General features: G+C 34.4%; 1 protein-coding gene across 1 annotated transcript in view; it reads right to left on the bottom strand.

The window, feature by feature from the left end:
• Positions 1-22,873, bottom strand: part of Kcnt2 (potassium sodium-activated channel subfamily T member 2) — a 374,550-nt gene that overhangs the window by 50,644 nt on the left and 301,033 nt on the right. Inside the window, exons 18-21 of the mRNA XM_041649255.1 lie at positions 22,556-22,661; positions 18,789-18,961; positions 12,346-12,417; positions 9,338-9,472 (exon numbers count right to left, since the gene is read on the bottom strand). Of these exons, the coding sequence (XP_041505189.1) occupies positions 9,338-9,472; positions 12,346-12,417; positions 18,789-18,961; positions 22,556-22,661 (486 nt within the window). The remainder of the gene's footprint in view (positions 1-9,337; positions 9,473-12,345; positions 12,418-18,788; positions 18,962-22,555; positions 22,662-22,873) is intronic.

Genomic DNA, 22,873 nt, shown 5'->3' with positions numbered 1-22,873 from the left:
TTGTCTAGATTAGCCAGCCAAGGAGCCCCAAAGATCCCACTTCTCTGTGCCCTAAGCTTGTAGAGCTCACCTTCAGGTTGCTGAGTCGGCTTTCTATATGTGTTCTGGAAATCAGAACTCAAGTTCTCATGTTCATGAGACTTTACCCACTGAGCCAAAAAAGTCAAATTTGAAAGAAAGGCACTAAATTTCTTTCCATTTGGAAATCATATGTGTGTGTGTGTGTGTGTGTGTGTGTGTGTGTGTGTCTTCATCTTGGAGGAGGTGTTCTAGTGTTTCTACTTAGCTGTGGGAATAGGAGATAGTAAGATAGACATTAACAGACACAGACTTGGCACCAGTCTTCTCAATGATTTTTAGTCTTTAGAAATAGTTTTTGAGGAGAAGGGTATCAACGGATTAGTGTCTAGGAATCTGATTTCTGAGTAAAGTAACAGACATATTCTATTTCTTCATGCTTTTCTCTAGGGACTCTGAAGATTTCTGGGTAGTGGTATCCCAGATTTTCATGCTATAAAGAAGTCTACCATTATCAAGTAAATAAACATACAGAGAGAGAGAGAGAGAGAGAGAGAGAGAGAGAGAGACCAAGTACCTATTTTATGTATTCTAAGGGAACATAGGTAGTTTAAACTACATAAAGAAATTTATTTTTATATGTTTTAAGTAACTCAGTACACATGCGCTGCTAAAGGTATATTTGTGGTGAGTTAAAGTATAATTTAGACAAAGTCTACATGGCACATTGAGCAGAATACTAAGACTCAGTGGCTTTGGGCATAGGTAAATTCCACTACAGAGAAAGAGATGAGAAGCAAAAGTGCAAGATGCAATAAGAAGAGAGTCTTAGAGACAAAGATGAACAATTGAGGAGCGACTGGTGGGGATAGTTCTAAGCTTTGGGAAGATGTGCCACTGCTGAGGTTCCTTGTATAGCAAGCTAGCAGGGAAACATAAAGGTAACAGAGGGTTGATCTTTTAGGATATAGATTCCGTCTCTTCTTAGATTGTCAGATCTCTGTGTATAAAGTACAGCTGGAAGACTGAACTCTTGCCTCTGATTATTGGTGCTGGGTAACTGACAGATCAAAGTCTGCTATTCTGGTGCAGACTGACTGATTGGAACTTCATAAGTAAAGGAAGCCGGAATGCTGCAAATCTAGAGCCAAGTGTCATCAGGCTACCTTCAGTCTCCTTAGCCTTTTATTGCTCACCTTTAGCTGACCTAATATTCTCATAACTATTAGCTAGAATGCTTTTGAAATCTCCTTTTGAAACCCAACATGTCACTAGCTTCTGCCATTCCAAAAGTTAAAAATACTATCAGAAAGCATCAGAGACCTACAGCAAAGGTATCTCTGTTTTGGTGTAAGCCATCCACCAGACACTTCCAATGATGTATTTGAACATACTTTGATTTTTTTTTTACTTTTCTTTTTATTCTGTATCTATAAAAACTTTGTAAAACTGTTTCCATCCTGAACCACGTTATTTGGGACAACCTGAATATATGTTGCAGGCCCATGGTCTGTCACATTTGTCTCTAGCTTAATCTTTTACTCCCCGTTAGAGAAGAACTGTGATTTATATGGATACTGCTAATATTCTTATGAGCAAACCCAGCTGGGAAAAAGGAACACATCAAGACAATAGCAATTAAAAGGCCTTTCCCTAGGATTTGGGCATCAGACATGTCTATAATCCCAGAAATAAAATTGTAGCTGGGGAGTCAGAGGCAAGTGGTCTTCCAGTTAGATACTAGCTTGATGTACATAGTGAAAACTTGTCTAAAAACAAAGTAAGTAACAAAATACCTTTGTAGAGATGGGGATAAGCTAAGTAGTTGAGAACATGTTCAGTATTTTTCAAGGGACTGAACTTTCCTTGGTTCTCTATGTTCCCTAATTTCCCATTGGTGAAAAAATCAGAAAGAAAAGAAAAAGACCTATTTGAGCTATTCTGTTGAACTAATTTCTTTTTACATAAAACACATCAACCTGGAAGCTCCTTGTGGCTCTGTCAACACTGTACAACTTTATTGGTGGTCAGGGAAATGCAAATTAAAACAACTTTGAGATACCATCTTACACCTGTCAGAATGGCTAAAATCAAAAACACCAATGACTGGAGAGGCTGTGGAGTAAGTGGCACACTCATCCATTGCTGGTGGGAATGCAAACTTGTACAACCACTTTGTAAATCAGTGTGGCGATTTATCAGGAAATTCGGGATCAACCTACCCCAAGATCCAGTAATAGCACTCTTGGGAATATACCCAAGAGATGCCCTATCTTATGACAAAAGCATTTGTTCAGCTATGTTCATAGCAGCATTATTTGTAATAACCAGAACCTGGAAACAACCTAGATGCCCTTCAATGGAAGAATGGATGAAGAAAGTGTGGAATATATACACATTAGAGTACTACGCTGCGGTAAAAAAAAAAAACAAAAAACAATGACTTCACGAATTTTGCATGCGAATGGATGGAAATAGAAAATACTATCCTGAGTGAGGTATCCCAGTCCAAAAAAGATGAACATGGGATGTACTCACTCATAATTGGTTTCTAGCCATAAATAAAGGACATTGAGCATATAATTTGTGATCCTAGAGAAGCCAAATAAGAAGGTGAACCCAAAGAAAAACATATAGTCATCCACCTGGATATGGGAAGTAGACAAGATTCCAGGGCAAAACCTGGGAACTTGGGGATGAGGTGGCATGGGGCTATGGGTGAATGGGGTGAGAAACGTGAGAAGGGGAGAATGGGGGGAGCTTGGGGGAATGGGATGGTTGGGATAAAGGAAGGGTGGACACGGGAGCAGAGAAATACATATCCTAATTAAGGGAGCCATCTTAGGGTTGGCAAGAGACTGGACTCAAGAGGGGCTCACAGGTGTCCTGGGAGATGTCCCCAGCTAGTACCTTGAGCAACTGAGGAGAGGGAACCTGAAATGACCCTATCCTATAGCCAACTTTAGAACCACTAATCACACTGATCAGAAGAGAAGGGACAGAGAGATAGGGAGGCTTTAATAATCTGTATTAAAATGACACACTTGTCTGTCACATTGCAGAGAGAAATCTACATATACTTATTAATAGTTTAGCATGTAAAAATACTAATGACTTTTTCTGAATTAATGATCCCTCATTCCCCAGTGCAGATGCTCTGGAAGAGTGCAAGGTTAATGCTGGCAGACACTAACTCCACTCAGCATTTCAAGAAAAGTCTGAGACAAGACATCTTGAGAATGAGAAATAGGGAAAAGATTGATTACAGGGGAACTCCAGACATTACGAGTCTTTGAAAAGTTACTGATTACCTTACCAGAGGGGCAATACTGAGTTCTGCAATGATTGACAGACAACCTCTGCCTCATCCTTACCTCATGAAGTCTACTGGCTGAAAATGAGAGGGAAAACAAGTTATTAGGATGTTAATTAATCCACTGCTTTGTCATGTCACCGACTCTTTGGCTAAAGATCAACTTAAAGATTCAATTTCAGTCTCTTCTTATTCATGTGTAGTTTCAGGCAACACAAACACAATTATTTACTTATTTATTTTTTTTTAATTATGTTTGTGTTTGTATGTAGGTATGTGCACATAAGTGCAAGTGCTCACATTTGCCAGAAGAGGGAGTTTGTTCCTAGAATTACAGGCAGTTCTCAGTTACTAAACATGGGTTCTGGGAACCAAACTCTTGTCTTCTGAGAGCTCTATTTGATAAGGATTAGGAGTGATGGATTTGTTGAAGTAGGCTTGACTTTGCTTGAGGAAGTGTCACTGTGGGTGGGCATTGAGATTTCAAAAGTCTTTGTCTCTCTTTGTCCTCTACCTCTCCAGCACCATGCTCCCCCACTCAATGATAATAAAAAGGCTAGTCCCTGAAGCAGCAAGCAAGGCCTCAATTAAATGCTTGTTGTCATAAGAATTGTCTTTGTCATGGTGTCTTTTCTTAGAATTAGAAGAGTAACAATGATACTTTCTTTTTTTCTTTTGTTTCTTAGTGAATTCAGAAGTGCACTAGGTCCAGAATAACACTGCGACCAAGAGCAAGTTTCCTGTTCAATATGCACTAAAGGGCGAAGTTTTCTGCTTTACTCTGGTTTCTTCTGAAATAAAGTAACTGTCTACTATCTCTGTCAGTTTATCAGAGGAATGGATACTAGTATTTTCTGTTCTTTGTATCTTGTCGATTCTGCAAATTTTATCACTTTCCAAGAAATATCTGCCAGGCAGCCCTGGAACATGATATTCTGCAACTCAGACTCTAGAGAAACAAAGACAAAATATAGAAAAGAGTCTTCAAAAAATACAAGTGTCGGTAAAATCTTCCTAGTACTTGCAATATAAAAGATCTTTTCAATCTATGAACAAGTCACTGATCGATTGATTGATTGATGATTGATTGACAGACAATATTTGGTATAGCCCAGGCTAGTCTTACATTTGCTAGGAAACAAAATATGATACAAAATATGATTGCTTGATCTTTCTGCCTCTACTTCTAGAGCACTAAAGTTTCCTAGTAATATCACCATGCTGAGAATTGTGTGATGCCAGGCATCTAACCCAGTGCTCCACATACAGTCTATCCAAGGAACTTCTAGGTGAGTTAATGTATTGCATGAAAATTATTTGTATTTTTCTTATTTTTAATAGGTTCATATTTTATATTCTATTTCCTTCTATTAAAAAATAAAAAAAATATGAGAACTAAGAAACAAGTATTAGCATGAGGATGTACTTTTGATAAGGAAGGTTTGAATGAAAAAATAAAAGACAAGACAGTATTTTTGTTTAATAAAATAAGGTTTGTCCCAAGAAAAGTGAGCAGTTTATTCTATAAAGGAAATTGTTAACAAAGAGAAAAGTGCATATCATGAAAGACCCAAGTAAATCACAAAGGATTGTGGGGGATAAATCTTAAGAAAATATGTGTAATTAAGGATATTAAAATTCCTAAGACATCTACCCATGTGGTGGTAGTAGATACCTTTAATCCTAGCACTTGGAAGACAAAGGCTTGTAGATCTCTGTGAGTTCAAGGCCAGCCTGGTACACAAGAGCTAGTTCCAGGACAGGCTCCAAAGTCACAAAGAAACCCTGTCCAAAAACCAAACCAAACCAAACCAACCAAACAAACAAAAAACCAAAACAAACAAAAAATTCCTAAGATATCTGACAAGTTCTTATTTTTCAAACACCTTGTTGTTGACTCTTTTGCTCCTGTATCTTTTTATTTGCTGATTGTACTTTAATACATTGCAACTGTTCTCTGGTTGCATGCTGTCAGAGTCCAGCTCCTAACTATTGAGAACCAGAAATATGATCCCTTCAGAAGCTAGGACATTAGCTACAAAACAGACAAAATCAAGCTGGCAAAGGAGGCAGGCATGTTTGTTGGAAGAGCTATTGTTTTCTTGCAAAGCTTGTTTGCATTTGATCATAAAGCTAATTCCTGGACATTGGTCACTTGTTTTCTGAAAAATCTCAAGGGAGGGCAGTTAGGAGCAAATCAACACTAAATGGCTAACAAGCAATGTCATCAGGGACATTTCAATGTCTTCAGAGATATTTAAATTATGTCAAGGAGGAAATTTGCATAATCAGAATATAGTCAGGCCAGACAGGGTATGGTGCTGTAGAACAATCTTTGTACACTGTAAATTTGTATTATTCTCATCGGTTAATAGATCTGACTGATCTATAACTGGGCAGGAAGAGATTGGGCAGGAAAGCTTGACTAGGAGGACTTAGGGAAGAAGGATGTGTCTGAGGAAATGCCAGGATACACAGAGCGAGGAGGATGGAAAGTTGATCCATTAGGTAGTCAAACCTCAGGGCAGCACATCTATTAATAGAAATGGGCTAATTTAAGTTATAAGAGCTATGGAAGAATAAGTCTAAGCTATCAACTGAGCATTTATGCTTTTTTTGCTGGCAGGACAGAAATGTCTGCCCACGGTGGGGCATGTATATAATCCCATGACTCTTGAGCTTGAAGCAAGACAATCATATATCTGAGGTCTGCCAGGACTTTATAGTGACTTACTTTTATACAGCCACCAACAAAAATGGGGTAAGGTGTGATGTAAGAAAAGTTTCATGCCTGATTACCTGACACTGAATAAATGCCTTATCGTCTTGGCTTTTACTTGCAATCTGTTTACGTTTGCTTAGGGGACGAGCATTTTCCAGGAACTTTCACCTAAGTTTAGAGTATCAATACAAATCCCTCAAGGTTGAGGCATAAAAACAAATGAAGGATATCCCAACCATCTTTATAGAAAATTGATACTGCATGTATTTCATTTGTCTGAGAATTTCACCTTCTGGATAGATATGTTAAAAATGTTTATATTTACCAAAAGAATTAAGAACGTTCCTAAAATTTTCTCTGATAAAGAAATGAGGGATTTCCCTCCTTTTGATCTGTTGGTTTTTTTTTTTCTAATCTAATATGACACAGAACTCATGGACACCTTTCTAATTATCTTAAAAAAAAACAGAGCTAGTTCTTAGCCTAACTACTTCCTGGTGGACATATATGCAGTTTTCTGCCAGAAATCTGACTCACCCTGAAGGGTACTTGTCTGTGATGGCAAGGGAGTATCTTGGGGCAGGAACGATCATATTTTTATAACGTCTCTACTCAACTAAAGCCAGGACAACAGAGACAACTACTTCTGACAATCTTATAGGGACCAAGCTAAGACAATGTTGAATTGGACAATAGGTTGGACAGGATTTCTCTATTCTTCAAACCTCTTGCCCCATGACCCAATTCTTTGTCTGTTTAAATTCAAAGGGCTCAACGATGATCTGAAGGTGAACTTTGGAATACTGGATCCTGCTTTTGATTGTTTTATTTGTAGGACCCTAATCCCTTATTCTCAAAGGGGCGAGAAAAAATTTCCTAGCAGAATATTTTTCCAAGAAGATAGTGGCCTTCCCCTCTCCCAGGGGAGATTCCCAGCACAAGGTCACTTAGCTTAGCCCAGCCAGCCACCTGGTACAGGCTGATAAAGAGGGCCTAACTCAGAAACAGTGGTCTTGCTCTAAGAACAAGGAAAAAGCTGACTTAGCAGGATGGGAGGGGAGCAAAAATCCTTGCACCCATGCCAAAGCAGCTTCAAAGAGTCTCTTTGTAGTTATGTCTTTAAAAGCTTACCCCACAGAGGAGATAAAACTCCTCTCTACCTCACTACAACCAGGATGGAGATGTTTGTATTATGCTGATTAAACCTTGCTTATTACAGTCCGTGCCTCTCTGGTGGTCTCTCTCTGGGGGTTGTAATCTGGGCACAACATTATTCAGTGTACTTGATTAAATTTCCTTTCTCTGCTTTTGACCATTCCTCAGTTCATACAGGTAGTTTCCATTGTCAAACTGACACATTTGATATAAAGGAATCCTAGAGGAGTGATTTCCTCCTGGACCACATCTGTGAGGCATTTTCTTCACTGTTAACTTCACTCTGGGTGGTGTCATTCCTCAGAAGGTAGGCCTGGTTGTATAAGACAGCCAACTGGACAAACCAGGGAAAGCAAGCCAGGAGATAGTGATCCTCATTGTCCTGCCTTATGCTCCTTCCCTACTGCCTGCACAAACAGACTATAACCTTTAAACTGAAGCAAAGTGTTCCCAATGCCCAGATTGCTTTGGCACAAAGTGTTCATTACAACAACAGAAACAAATTAAGCATCTTGTCTCTTACTTGGCATATAGGGATGAGTGTCCAAACCTAGCCTGTTAAGCTGTTAGAGCCTGAGGTTTGGCCCTAGAACACCTGGGCTAACATTAATCACCACAGTTTGACTCAACCTTTCTGAACTAGTTTCTCCAGCAGAGGGATGTAGATAACAGACTATTTGCTGATTGATTTGGCTTTCACACTCTGCCACTGTGAGTGATTCATACCCTTTCTCTCATCTCTTGCATCCATCAGCCAGGTACTCAGAGAAGGGCTATTTTGTGTCAGTTGTCTATAATATATCTTCTTTGAATAACTTTGATCAGTTAGCTTCAAGTGATTAATTAGCACTTCTCAATAAGACAAAGATGAATTATTGTCTTGGAACTACATAATCTATTCAAAGAGAAGATAATAAAGATTAAACCAATCTTAACTCTGTCATGACAGAATTAAACACAGGACACTGGAAGTAAAATAGCACATTTAGTTTGAAACTTTCATCTCTGAAAGATCTAATTACCTTTTGCAAAGTATGGAAGGGGAAAAAGTATGTTTTTTCTTTATTTACTGACTATGGATCTCATAATTGAATTAATTTCTTCTTTATTTCTCTAAAGTAATGAGTTGCTGATAAAGATCATATTTTCAATATCTTACATTAGTTTTCAAAGCACTATTCAAGACAACCATATTAGTGGTATTCTGCATATTCTGTCACATTGTAAAAACTTTACAGTGTATATTCTTCCTGCTCAAGCTAAACTTCTTATGTAAATTCAGGGTATATGTTTCTGGCTGTGGCAGTATGATAGATTCTTTACATATCTTATAGCTAGTTGTTACTTTTCCATTTCAAGGCTCATTTTCTCAGAATTTTATGGCTGTGGGAAACTGAATTTTAATTAGGTTAGGAAGACATTAGGTCATAAAGTTAGTGATGTCAGAAGAGGCTCTAGGTGGACATGGTACCACATGGACTTTGCGGCTCTCTACAATAGGGTAAGTTTTTCGAATTTTCTATTCTGTCACAAGAAGCTGGCAGTTATATGACTCATGATTATAGTAATAATGTCTAATATATATTATATATTTAATTAATATATATTAAAATGCCAATTTTTAAGACAATATATTTTTTATCTTGATAGCAAAATCATGATATTTTAAAATATTTAAGTTACAAGTAGTCTTGAAAGTACTATATTGAGGTTTAGAGAAGGAAAGTCCTGAAAAATCATGGATCAAAATGTGACTACATTTGGGAAGCACAAGTAAGTTACTACGTGTGAATTCTAAATTCAACCTATAAACAGAGATATTTGGACGTCACTGTCATTGCTACCAATGAAGGTATGTTGGTGAAGGGAAGAGAATGGTGAAAGTGTTGAGAAGATTTGAATTACTGTAATAATTCAGTAGGTCACACATTTCTTTTTTCAAAACCAGAAATAATGCAGTCTGTGATGCTGAAGTTTCACAGTATGTGCTAAATAAGTATCTGCTTCATGATCAAATGACTAAAGGAAGGACCCAAGGCCAGGCTTCATGTCACACTGTTATTCCTCATGTACAGTTTGAATGAAATACTTTACAAACGGAAAACACGGGCTAGGCTTTAGACACATACCTGAAAAGAGTCTGTACGTTCACGATGGTTTTGGCATCTGCCATGTAGTCTTCCTCAGCACTCATGGTGCTCTCCTTGTCCACAACCACCATGTTGGCAGCAAAGGTCACGCCGCACCTGAGCAAATCATCTAGGCTTTGATAAAAATCCACAAGAAAAAAAAAGAATACAATTTTAAATCAATCACAATACTATGATCACTGTTCATATTTGTTTATCGTTAGGTTTATGTATGTTGTCTTTATAGATGAATTTATCAAGAACACAGACAGACATTAAGGAGAATTATAAGATAATATGATCTGGCGATATGCAAAATTCAGAATTCTGCAGATACCAACTGTTTCAAAGTACCCATATTTGGAATCTGTTTTTAGTAACACTTACTATATAAACAGTAAAATAGAAAGTAAATTAATGATAATTCATTATTACAGTTAGTGTACCACTTCAAGGACACAATATTACAATTGGTTGAAGATTCTAAAAAACTTTTTGTGAAAATGTAAGAGGGGTAAAGACTATGCTAATTCAGATAACAAAGCTAATGTAGAAGTATGCTATAAGTATTTTTTAATGCCTAGATTTATTTATTGAAAATCTATATACTACAGATTCTTCCTACACTAGAAAGAGAGTAGGATATATGTATATGTATACCTACATATGATAAATAAAGCTAGAACAACTATTTAGCAAGGGACTGAATGGCCAAAGATTTTTTGTCTGCCTGAGGTGACTAGAAAAACTAGGGTTCAAGCACTTATTACCTATTCTAGTCAGTTTTTCTTCCTGACCCTGTAAAATTTCTTGACTAGCATTTTCCATAAAAAAAAAATGATGTTTACCATTGAGGCTGAAACAGGGCAACTGTTTCACTGTCTTTGCTGTATACAGACTTTAAAAAAAAATAAAAATAAAAAAACAAAACAAAACAAATGCCAGGACAAAATCGAGTGGGACTATACTTGACCCTCCTGATTTAAAATAGCAACAATAAAATGTACACAACTACAATCGCTACCGATAGTTACTAAAGTTTGTTTCTAGAAATTACTTTAAAGCAGATGGTTGGTTCATAAAGCCATGTACCTCACAGTGGCATTATCAAGGCCTAAGCCTAAGACCTCCAGAAATAATTCAGGTATGTGGCAGGCCGGGAAAAAGGGATGAGGGAGGGCAGCGGGAGAGAGAAATACTGTGCTTAAATTTGGAGCTATTTTCTGTGACAGAGATTTTATAGCTAAAACTGAAAAAACAGAATTTCATTTCAAATAAATTCACCATGAGAAAAGAGCCCAGAAACATAACATTCAATCAACACAATGTTCCTCAAGATTAAATCCCTAATATAATAGATCGACTTTAAGTGTAGGAGATTCACTGTACTTATTATTATTGCATCATAAAAGCATATTATAGAAAGTATCTGGCAGCAACTGGGGGTTTAGGCCAGTACTAACGAGCTTGTCAGCATTTGTAACTCCTTGGTTTAAGAGCCCTTGATCACTGGAAAAAGCTGTTTCTCCTTAAGGAGAATATGATAAATAAGTCAATTCGCTTCTAGCATCTAGTGATTTCAATTTATCTCCTAATATTTCAGCCTTCAAAAGATTTTTCTCCATCAAAATTCTTGATTAGAATTTTATAGGAAAAGGGAATATAAATTTGTAAGAAGTCAGTTTTGCTGAGTCAAAGAATAAATAATTGCACAAAACTGATGCAAATGTTGAACACAGATTTTCTTAAGTGGGATTGTTCTGACTTTACATGTTTTCAGGTGCATTTGTTGATTCTATCCTTAATCTATTTCCTGTTGTAGTTACTCAGGACTGCAAATTATCACTAAATTCTGTGTTAGAATTTAGAGATAACAAAATAATTGAGATGTTATTAGTGAAACATTTGGAACTGCTATGCGATTAATCCTTTAGTTTTTCTAATTAACACCCTAACTTTTTGCGAGTATTCTATGAATGTATTTTTATGACTCTAGGCTATCTTTCCCCTCCCTGCTACTGCTCGACTGTGTATCATTTTTAAGCATGGTTGCTTTACAAAGTTCAGCCACCAGATGGCAGCCAATGAAAAGCAATTCAAGAGAAATAAGCCCTAAAGATACTCTAACCATGGGTCCCTTTTATCCTTCCATGACTCTGTTTTTCTAGGGACTGGAATGTGAAATTTGCAAGTATGAGGAAGTACTCTTGTTCCAAAAAGATTTTATATTGCATGGAAATTTCAAATAACGCAATCAAGAATTATACATGGACACTTCATATATAATTCCCTCTCTAATATATACACGTGCATATAGATATGGTGACCCACCTTAAATACTTACTAGTCTAAAATCAATCAACCTTGGTTCATCTCCTTCTTAGGAGCTTAATTCTCTAAGTTTCCTTTTTTATTAGCATAGATACTTTACAATAGTATTTCATGTAATTTGTCTGGTGATAATTTACCTTTTCTCAATAATGGTGTCACAACAGAGTATATTTATGTTTTATGTTACTGCATTACATAATTACATGCATTACATAATTTCAATTGAGAAATTATATTATTATAAATTACTAAATATGCTTGAATAACTTGTCAAGCTATTTTTACTATTTTTATTTCAAGTTATTGTAATGGTCTCACTGCATTGAAATGTGGAATTTTAAAGCATTTTTTGATGCCTTTAGCAATAATATTACTAATATTATTGTTACATAATATTATGTCCTTTTGCAAGAGACATAAGACTGAAAGGGCTCTTCAAATGGTGTGTATCTGACCAGTTTGACATGCAGCAATGTCTGTTGCAATTCAGCAATGAATTATGGCTTAGGCAGTATGATAGAAGATGCAGAACACAGGGGCATGAGATCTGCAAGCATGGGTCACCATATTTACTGTATCAACACGACAAAGTACACGCATCATGCAGGACCAAGACACAGCACTTGACACACCGCAGGACACTACACTACTCATGTGCCATAGACATTGTCACCTACTTGTCAATAGAGCCCACCATGTAGTAAACCATTGGAAACCAACAGATTGCATCCAGAAAATGCATGTCTGGCCTATGTAGCAGATGGGTTACAAAATGAAACACAGTGTCACAACAGAGGCAGCACTTCTAGGAAAGGGAAGCAAGTTCATTTAGTTTGCATTTCCAAAACCAAACACAGGGTACATCCTAAACTGCTATTTTGCTAAAGAATATCATTTACACTTCTTATGAACCACAAAGTACACAAAGAAATGTGAAGTATAAATCAGAAACATTATGGCAAATTTCTACAAAATCTTTCATGATTACTCTTAGTGAGTACATAATGTTCATCGATTAGTTCAGTTACACAATGCAGAAGAGGATTTGACAATGAAGAGCAAATGGTTTTGTTTTCTTAGATGACCTCAAGCATCACAAATACCTCTAAAAAGTAATTGGTAAGCTTGAGAATCAAAAGAGCTTTGTCAAAGGTATGTATATAATCACAGCATGCTCCATATCTCAGTGTGTCGGGTATAAGGTCTACAAAAGCATGGAAAACTGTGTTATATAAAGTTACACTTACATTAACCCAATGTAATGGTGAGCGAATGTTCATTAAGACCAAAATCTTTACTTATAAGATCAGCAAAGGAAAGAATTATAAAGTTCAATTGTTCTTAGAAATCACCTAAAAAGCTATATCCACTTCATAGCTTTTAGTTTATAATAATCAGCATGTACAGATTCAAATTTCATTCAATAAGCAGTCAAATGTATTCTTTTATATTTATAAAACTGCATCTGATTAATTTATAAGATATGTAGAATCTTAACTACATAGATAAAATCATGAAAACACAATATGTTTCATTCTTAAAAAAGACAGGTGGCAGAATTGGAGAATATTACAGAGGTAATATTTACTTTGGATTTTGAAAACTGAGTAGGGATTTGGCAAGTACAACAGAGCAGGGAAATTCCAGGTTAAGGTAATGAGAGAGTCTTTGCCATTTCCCAGATGCTAATGCCCAGTTTGATCAATTCTTTTCCTAACTGTTTTCTTTCTGCTATTGTCCTTCCTATTTCCTTGTACTCTAAAGAAAAAGAAAGTACAATACAGTAATGTATTAACAAAACTTTCCAAATGATGATACTATTAAAATTTTGCCTGAATTTCTTCCTCCAGTGAATTTATTTGCAATAGTGAATGAACCGGTACTTTTACTTTGTTTTAATCTACATAATTCAGTTTTGAAAATATTGAATTATTTAACTGATAAATCATATTCAATTTATGTAGCCATTTCTAGTTTTATTTCCATATAGCATGTTATGCACACATTTAGATGGCTTTTGGGCATCATCAGTTTTGTCAAAATCCCAAGCATTCACAGAATAGATATTATTATCAGTCTTAAGTCATTCTTAAAGATCTTGATATATGATGATTTGAATCAGTATTCTAACACATACATTTGTGGGATTTAGGATGGAGATTTCAATTCTATTTGTAGACACTTTGTTGCTTCTCAACATAGAAAGATAATGTTTTGGGGATCTCGATATACTTTATAATTTTAGAAGCATATGTAAGGATGCAAGCACTAAAAGTACTGAAAGATCAAGATGTTTTGGGTCTTAAAAACATTTTTGGGCTAATCTTACATTAATAGCTTGTTTTTGTTTTTTTAAGTGGCATTCTTAATTGGTAATTGTAGATATGTACATGTATTTAATGATATCTAGTTTAATCTGCCATATTCATTTAGGTTACGATTATATCAATTCTTTATACTATCTCTCTGCACAAATTTCCCACTGAGTCTCCAGTCTATGCTTTTCTGAACTATTTCATAATAGATCATTGAATTCAACATGAGACGTAAATTTTTCTAAGAAAAAAAGTGTACCCAGGTCATTGTGGCAAATAAGACTTTAAGCTATGGCTGCCGTCATGTGAAAGATAAAATTCAAGGTGTGACCTTCATAGATTTCCTTTTCGTCCTTTGGTTGAAGAGATGACAAACTTGAAATGTGTGGGGGGAAAAAGGTCTTTTTAAAGAAATCTCATCAATGTTATTTACGATGTATTTACAACATGTATTTAAATAAACCAGAAGTCTTCCAAATTGTTCAAACTTGCTTTTAAATAGGGATAATACTATGCATCTTCATGTGGTTTCAGCTATCACAAGGAAAAATCAAGTACCCTAAACTTTGTAAATACATATTTTTGATGAAAGACACTAACTTTAAGATTCCTCTATGATGTAAAAGAAACTAGAAATTTTAAGAAACAAACAATTTTACATTCATATATTTTGTAACTGTTCAAAGTTGACAACTGTATTTAAAACACCAAGCTACTTAATAACTGAATTTTCCTAATCATTGGGAGGCAGTGAATTAGCAAGCATAATTATACATTAAGAAGCATTAATATTGAGAAACTAAACAAACACATAGAACATTCATCACAAATATGTTTCTTGTCTCTATTTTATATCATGTTCTAAGAGTACAATGAAAACTTTAATATACAAGAAAATTTTTAATAAAACAAAATAAAATGTGTGACTTTTTTTCTGGTTGCCAAATAGAGAATCCTATTTTGTCTATTAAATATGGCATGAAAGAATCATGGTGAAAAAAAAAAGAAATGTGATGAAAGAATCAGATGACTTATCTATAAATTTTATTAAAAAACATATAAAAATGTAAAACTTATTCGTTATACAAAATAGATAAATCACTTATTACACACAAAGAAATATTTTAGTTTGTTTAATCTAAGAGACAGTGATAAATATGTCAATTGATGCAGATCAGAATAAATTCATAATCCAAAGTAAAAAAAAACAAAGAATTACCAGTTATAAATAAAATAAAATAACAAAAATATACAAAGCAGTCAGTGTTCTAGCATTTCTGGGCTGTCACCTAAATTTGATCTTGCCTTAGTATGTGACACATATTATCTAAGCTAGGAATAACTTAAATTTCTTACCATTTACAAATTAAAGAAAAAAGGAGACGAGGTACAAGAATAAATGCCATCTAGGCTGCTCTAGAGGTTAAGCTTAGGTCTCATTTTGTCTGCCTCAAACAAAAGGATAAGGGGGGTATTTATCTTGTATTTTAGCAATTATTTACAAATTGCTGAAATACAAATTGCTGAAATGTTTACATATTATATGCAAAGAGGTAGATTGATGTAAAAAATGATTAGTGTAAAAATTAATGAATTCAGCATGCATCTCACTCATTTATGTTTGTTTGTTTGTTTGTTTTTGTTTTTGAAGACAGGGTTTCCTTGGGTAGCCCTGGCTGTTCTGGAACTCACTTTGTAGACCAGACTGGCCATGAATTCACAGAAGCCCATCTGCATCTGTCTTCTGAGTACTGGGATGATTAAAGACATGCGTCACCCTGGCCTGGATACCCCCATACCACTTTGAGCTTGCCCCATCTCCTGCTTCCTGGCACATTTTGTCTAACTTTGTTTAATATATTCCAGCTTTTATTGTCAGCTAAATTTCAGCTGGGTGACCTTTAAGGTAGTGTCTATAATAAAAATATTTGAAATCTTTCTAGCACGGAACATCGAGGAGAGCATATGGTGTCCCAATCAGAACTGACATCACTCTGATGAACTGTGGACAGATCAGCACTGCTCGGCTGAGGCACAGAAAAGATGTTTTCAATGTGCCAGGCTTGATAAACATTAAAATGTGTAAGTCTTTTTGTTTGGAAATATTCTGTAACATCTATTTTATATTGTTATGTGTTTTAAGTATTAACATTTTAATACTTCATATTTCTGACACATCCGTTTCTATATGGAATTAATTTTGTCTTTTCGATTAATTTGTCTCCACAGCCATTCACTTCATATTATCTTCACCACTGCTCATTTAAACTTTGTCAAACCCCCAAATTAAGTAATGCTTGCCAAAGTAGGAAGGATCATGATTATAAAAGTTATTGGATATGAATCTGTTTTAAAGAGAATAGCATCATTTTATATAAATTTGTACAACAAATTGCAGACCAGAAGCCATTTCAGAGCAACAGGTGTTTCATTGTTTCAAAGGGGGAGAAAAGATTGCATAGGACTCCCTGGAGCATTAGTTATTGGAGTTCAGGTTTTGATTCCTCATTCTTCATCAAAGGAGCTGAAGATAAGTAAAAATGTTAGATGTCACTTTGGAGACATACCCAGGAAACTGAAGGTTTTATAACATGTCCTTGCAATTTAATAAATAAATTGAATACCCAGGAAGCTGAAGGTTTTATAACATGTCCTTGCAATTTAGTAAATAAATTGAAACAATTATAATACATAGTGTATGCTAATAAAACAACCACTTTAAACTTAAGTAGAATTATGCCTAGCATAAATCAGCAAACAACAGCACCATGTTGAAATTTATAATCCAAACCATCAGCAATTGGTAAGGGTGATATATCTTCAATGGGTAAATATTGGAATTTAGGCTAGATTGTTGTCTATAAAACTAACTGAAAACAATATATATTGTCTGTACATTTGTAACTAAATCTCACCTTAGGTAAGATACAGAGGAAAGAACAATGAATTAGTCAGTGCATAACTGGACCTAATTCTAAAATTGACCTTGGGAACATTATCTGGATGTCATTACACCTTCAGCTCTGCTTCATACCATTCATAACAAAAGTTTATTCAAACGTTTAAATTAAATGCAAGCATTAAGACAGATAACTTCCTGAGTACATTTCTCTGGAGCCATGATTTCTATGTATTATGATTATATAAAATATAAAATAAAATACAAATATCAAATATGATGATTTGTAATGAATAATTAACATTCACTATTATTATAACTATATACAGGGAAAGCCCACCAACTTTTTAAATTGATCTCCATGGTTGCATTCAATTAAGAGAGTATTGAAAGGTGATATATACACAGAAATAGTGACCTTAAAGAGAAATAGTAACCTGTCAGTAATCCAGCTAACGGAGCTTTCAGACATTTTGTGTGATTAACCACATTCAGAAAATAGAGCTATATACAAAGAATCACAGAACTATATAATCCTATTGAATGAACCAATACTCTAGGATTCAGAAATGATAGTGACTTTTTCTTCAAAATATAATGGAATTTATTAGATTTTGAATAAAATTTTGAATGGAATGGTTTGAACCATGTTTGTTATGATAATTAGTTAAAGGGGAATAAATGGATGAGTTAAGACTACTTTATAAGAATGGAGACTAAAAATGAGGAGTATACTTCTATTTCATAAGTAGGACATTACTCCAGCAGAAAATGAGTATTTTTAGAGGTGATTAGTGAAAAGTTACATATCAGGAGCCAAAATTTAATATTGAAATATTATGAGGAAGAGGACAGACCGGTCCAGCTTGAGTACTATCAGAGGATGTTCTGAACACAGTCCACTTCTTTCTTTTGATGGTCTTCCTTCTATATTTTTATAACTGGGGACTTTAATTGAGTTAACCTTTCTAGTCATTCACCATGAGGATACCACAGTAGTCTGCTATGGCCATTTTTTTATATTGTTTGTCGCATTATAAGGGCATCCCATAGAAAATTAGCTCCAAACTAAATATTTTACTTAGTTAACTGAAGTGTTTATAGTAACAATTTGGATGCTCTGCGGCTTCTCCCCAGAGAACCTCTAGAATTCAGAGTGTATTGAAAACACTGGGAAGGAGCTTGACAATTCTTCTATTGTTATGGCCATACTACACACTGATTGTCAAGCTCCTGGTGTTTGCTTTCATATACTTTAATATCTGCTAACACTGTGCTCATGACAACCAATTTGTGAAGGGCACTGTAACTTTAAAATAAAATCATTTTGACCATTTCATTCAGGGACCTATGTATTCATCTATAGGATTTTCTAAATGCTTAAGTAGTCATATTTTAAAAAGTAATCCAATCAAAAAGTTTATAGATATACAGAGGTGATGCTGCACAACTGGTTTTTTGTTATCGTATATGAACATCATCATAAGTAAAATACACAGTGACATTCTAAGCTATAACATATAAAGGTAGATCAATAAATGCTTTTCTGATAATTTATGGTTAAAGAACAAAACTGTACAATTCTGACAGGTGTCTTCCATGCCTGTTGATTAAATTGAAGAAATTTGCAAAAGATATTTCAATGGCTACTTTCAACTGGTACAGTGAGTAGATGACCATTTGCATATTAATTTCAAATAAAAGTCTCCAACTCAATGATATTTGACTAGTATTGATGAAACATACTATAATCAATAATGTTTTCCATCATAGCATATACTCTATCTCCCAACGAATTCTGTACCATAATGTATCTGATTTAAAGTAGTATCAGTAAATTTAAGTAAATTATTTTAATGTACAGTAAAATTAAAATCTCTGTCTGTGTATCTTAAAATATACTTACGGGTTATCCAATAGCAGAACTATGGGATTTAATTCTTTCTTTGGTCTATAATATGCCCTGAGAGGTACAATAAAATTATATAATCCATTTCCAGCTGTTTCAGCTGCAACTATAATTAGTTTATTTTTGAATCCATAGGCTTTTGCGTCCTCATAGTAGTTATGCTGGCAACTCTAGGGAAGAAAAATTATACAAAGAAATGCCATTTTTACACTCCACTAAAATTGGGTCAAAGAATTTAGGATATATGGTTATGTAAATTTTATCTAAGTAGTTTTCTATCAGATTGGAGCACAGTTACATTTGTCTTTACCTAGTTCTCCAGCTTGATGTGGGCAAGCAGTGATAAATAATGAAAAGGAGAGGTAGGATACACCTGATGCTGAAAGTGGACGAGGGGTGTCCTGCTCGCACTGCGAGCTAAAAGTTGCTTCAGTGCACTCACTCAGCATCTATTTTGATACAGCTCTGACATGTGACTCCCATTTTGAAAATCCCTTGATGCTAAAAAGCCTCAGGGATATTCCCATTACTAGCTACTTAAAGTTATGAAATCAAAAAAGAAAAGAAAACAGAAAAACTAGAAAAGAAGAAAACTGAACTGTTTAAGTCCATACCCGGGTTAAAGTGTAAAAAGAAATACATACAAAGCAAAGCACAACACTTGATCAGAACTCACTACGGACCTGAAGTGAGCACAAAATTGTTAGAAAACTAATTTAATTTCTAAAAAGTTAGACTCAGAAGAAATTAATTAACATTACTAAATCAAGACAATTTTCAATCTAAATTATCTGTGTATTAACGGACTTATTAGATTTTTTCTTCATCATTTTAATGCCTCTACATAAGCTTTTCATTTATCTGAGTCAGTATTATTTACTTCTTTGTGTGTTCTTTAACTGTAAAGTATCCATTGCATTAGTCTTTAATAAAATTATTTTTATATGGTGGAAATGAAGCACCTTGTGTGAATAAAAATAAGAAAACAATTATATCTATAAATATTTCAGATTTTGATGCTACAAGAGTCACAAAATATTGTGGAATATGTTTAAAGAAATAAGAAAAAGGCACTTAAAGAATTCACAAAATCCTAGTTAATATTCAAAACAGTTGTTTAAATATCTTATATTTAATTTTATATATTCTCTCATGTTGAACAATATAACTCAAAAGTTAATTCAGAGTTGAAGATACAGGTCAGTGGTAAAGCACATTCTGAGTTTGGGTGAAACACCAAGCTCAATTTCCAATAGTGAAAAAAAATTAAATAACTTATTTAATGTAGTTGAAGAAATCAATTACAGAACAGAGATGAAACAGCAACCCAGATTCAAATACAAAGCAAAAATAAAAGCTACAAGCTGAAATAGAAACCACAGTCAGAAAGAAACCTTATTCAAATAAATATTGACTGAGAATTTTCTAGGAGTGAACAAAGCACAAAGCCTCAAAGAATCAGTGAATGCTAATCTAAATGAATAAACAAAGTCACATATTCCCACACATTATTAAGAAAGGATAGGCCATCCAAGACTATGGGACATTAATTATCCATGAAAAAAAGAGTGATTAGCTACAAAAGATAACAATAAGAATGATGGATATTTATAGTAGTCAGAAGGATAGAGGCATTGAAGAAAGAAGCTATTGCAAAGGTAGACACCAAGCACACCATCCTTCTAGAATTAAGATGAAAGGCATCCAAGGGAAGACATAATGAAAAAAAAATTGCCAACCACCAAATCTCACTTGCAGAAATTTCAAAAGTTGAAAATAAGGCTGTATGAAAATGATCTAGTAAGTAGAGAAAAAATATTTAAAGCAAGAGAATGGTAAAGAAGAGAAGCAATAAGTCCTCATAAGATACTGGGTAGAGATTTTTATAGTTTTGATATTCAGAATCTACAGTCATATAAAGAAATAGATAAGGTCACCAAGAAAGGGGTTGAAGAATACTGATGAGTGAAGGCTAAGAAAGATTAGAACTGCAACACCCATGAAATATCACAAGGTAAGAGAACTTTATGGCTCATGAAGACATAGAAGAGACACAGTCATTAAGAAAATCCAAAGAGACAATGCGAAGGTAGTGTTGAAACACGTTGGCACTGGGACAGAATGATAATGCCATTCCAATCCACCCACTTCACAGACACAGTGGAGCCAACTGATTAATGCCACCCCATCATCCCAAAGTAAACTTCCATTTTCAGAGCAGACCCTATTTACAAGTCTAATGTTAATAAAACAGCGAAATAATCTCCTCTATAGGCATGAATCAATAAAACTACATATTTTTCTTTATTAATGTAGCAAATGTCCATTAATGTACTGCTTTTAAAGGTCCTCTACTGGGGCGATAATCTTTTCTTTTGAAGAGCTCAGTCTTACAATGAGAATTAGATTAGTTGCTTAAAGATAATTCACTTTTGCTCTTTTGGTTTCCTGATGCTTCCAGACTATATATATATATATACATATATATATATATATGTATATATATATATACATATACATATATATGTGTATATATATGGTACCACGAAGTGAATTCAGGCATCAAGGTACCTAAGATATATGTCAAGAATCTTCTTGAAGGAAAACATCAAAAGTACTATATTTGAACATGACTTAGGAAACTGTAGCCATGGAAGAAGTCTTATTTAGCAAGACATAAGAGAGATGACCAGTAGCAGCAAATGTTTCAAAAATAAAAGTTAAAAAAGAGGACATCAAAATACTAAGGGCCTGAGGAATAGAATTCCCAATGAAAATGGAGCTACATGGGATACTTATGAGAAAGAGAAAGAAGCAATAGCCAACTTGAAATAGATGAAGTTTAGAGCTCACAAATATTCTTTCAGTCTTCTTCAAAAGTAGCAAAAAACATTTGTAACTGAGAAAACAGCAAGCATATTAACACAATGAATTGAAACACAATTCAATAATTAACTATCTTAAATTTAATGACTAACACAACCCTTCTAAGAACACTATAGCATTAAAATTATGTTCATTTTACAAATAAGAAAGCTGCACATCATTGTGGCTTTCTTAAGTTGTCCAGAACATGAAAGGGTGCTACAATTATAATTTTAACCAAAATAAAGAATAAATGAAAAAATCCCTGATTAGGAGTCAAGGTATGCTTGAATCTCTTTAAGGTATATAATGTTTCACTTTAGCCTTTTCCTCATTACTCAGGAGGACAAAATCAAAGAGAAAGACAAAAATGATCACATTCTCAGACTGTTCTATTTGAGTAAATTCTTTAAAGCCTTCAGGCAGGAAGAGAGAACTATATGAAAAATGTGGGAATGAGATATGAGGCAAGACACATATATCAGCTTCCACCTAGTCACAAATGTACTTGTCTCATTTAATCAACAGATTAAAAAAAAACATAGATTTAATATGCTACCAAACACAAATTGTAACTAAATAGTAACCAAAAGTAATTTAACAGTTTTTATGCCTCTGTCTTTCCTTTAAAAAAATAACACAAGTTGGCTACTTAAATAGATGGATAAAGTTGTTTGAGAGAATAAAAGCAAAATTAACCATTTTATGATATCATGATTATATGTAATGTACTTTATATGTTTTTAAGTTTTTATCATGTTTATAAGTAATACACTTTATCATATTTATACTTTCAATGAAGTATTTTGAACAAATTGTATAAATGTATTTAAATGTGTTCAATAGTTCATGGTATAATTTTATTTTTGGAGAGAATAGCACCAACAAGTAAACATTACCTTGTCTAATCTTAAGCAGCAGAAGGGCACTTTTTCTTGAAGCAGGTGACAAAAAGTAGGTGAACTTCCTATGTATGGAGAGTAAGGTGGGTAGCCCTTGGCATATCTGGAAAGCAATATGAGATGTTACTCCTGGAGAATTCATGGAGAGCTAGACCCCGCAGATATGACCCTGATCTTCTGTTTGATTACATTAGAATTAAAAGTCTATGCTTCTAGCTTATTAAGAAAATCACATGATCTTCAAAATGTGAAGTAAATTATGATTAAATATGACTCAATATAAAGTTTTGTGATATATATTTTTAAATATTTGAG

This window comes from Microtus oregoni, unplaced genomic scaffold (genome assembly GCF_018167655.1).
Source record: "Microtus oregoni isolate MIOR12 unplaced genomic scaffold, Mior012 000003F_ref0000135, whole genome shotgun sequence".
NCBI lineage: Eukaryota > Metazoa > Chordata > Mammalia > Rodentia > Cricetidae > Microtus > Microtus oregoni.
This window is presented reverse-complemented; position numbering and strand designations above follow the sequence as displayed.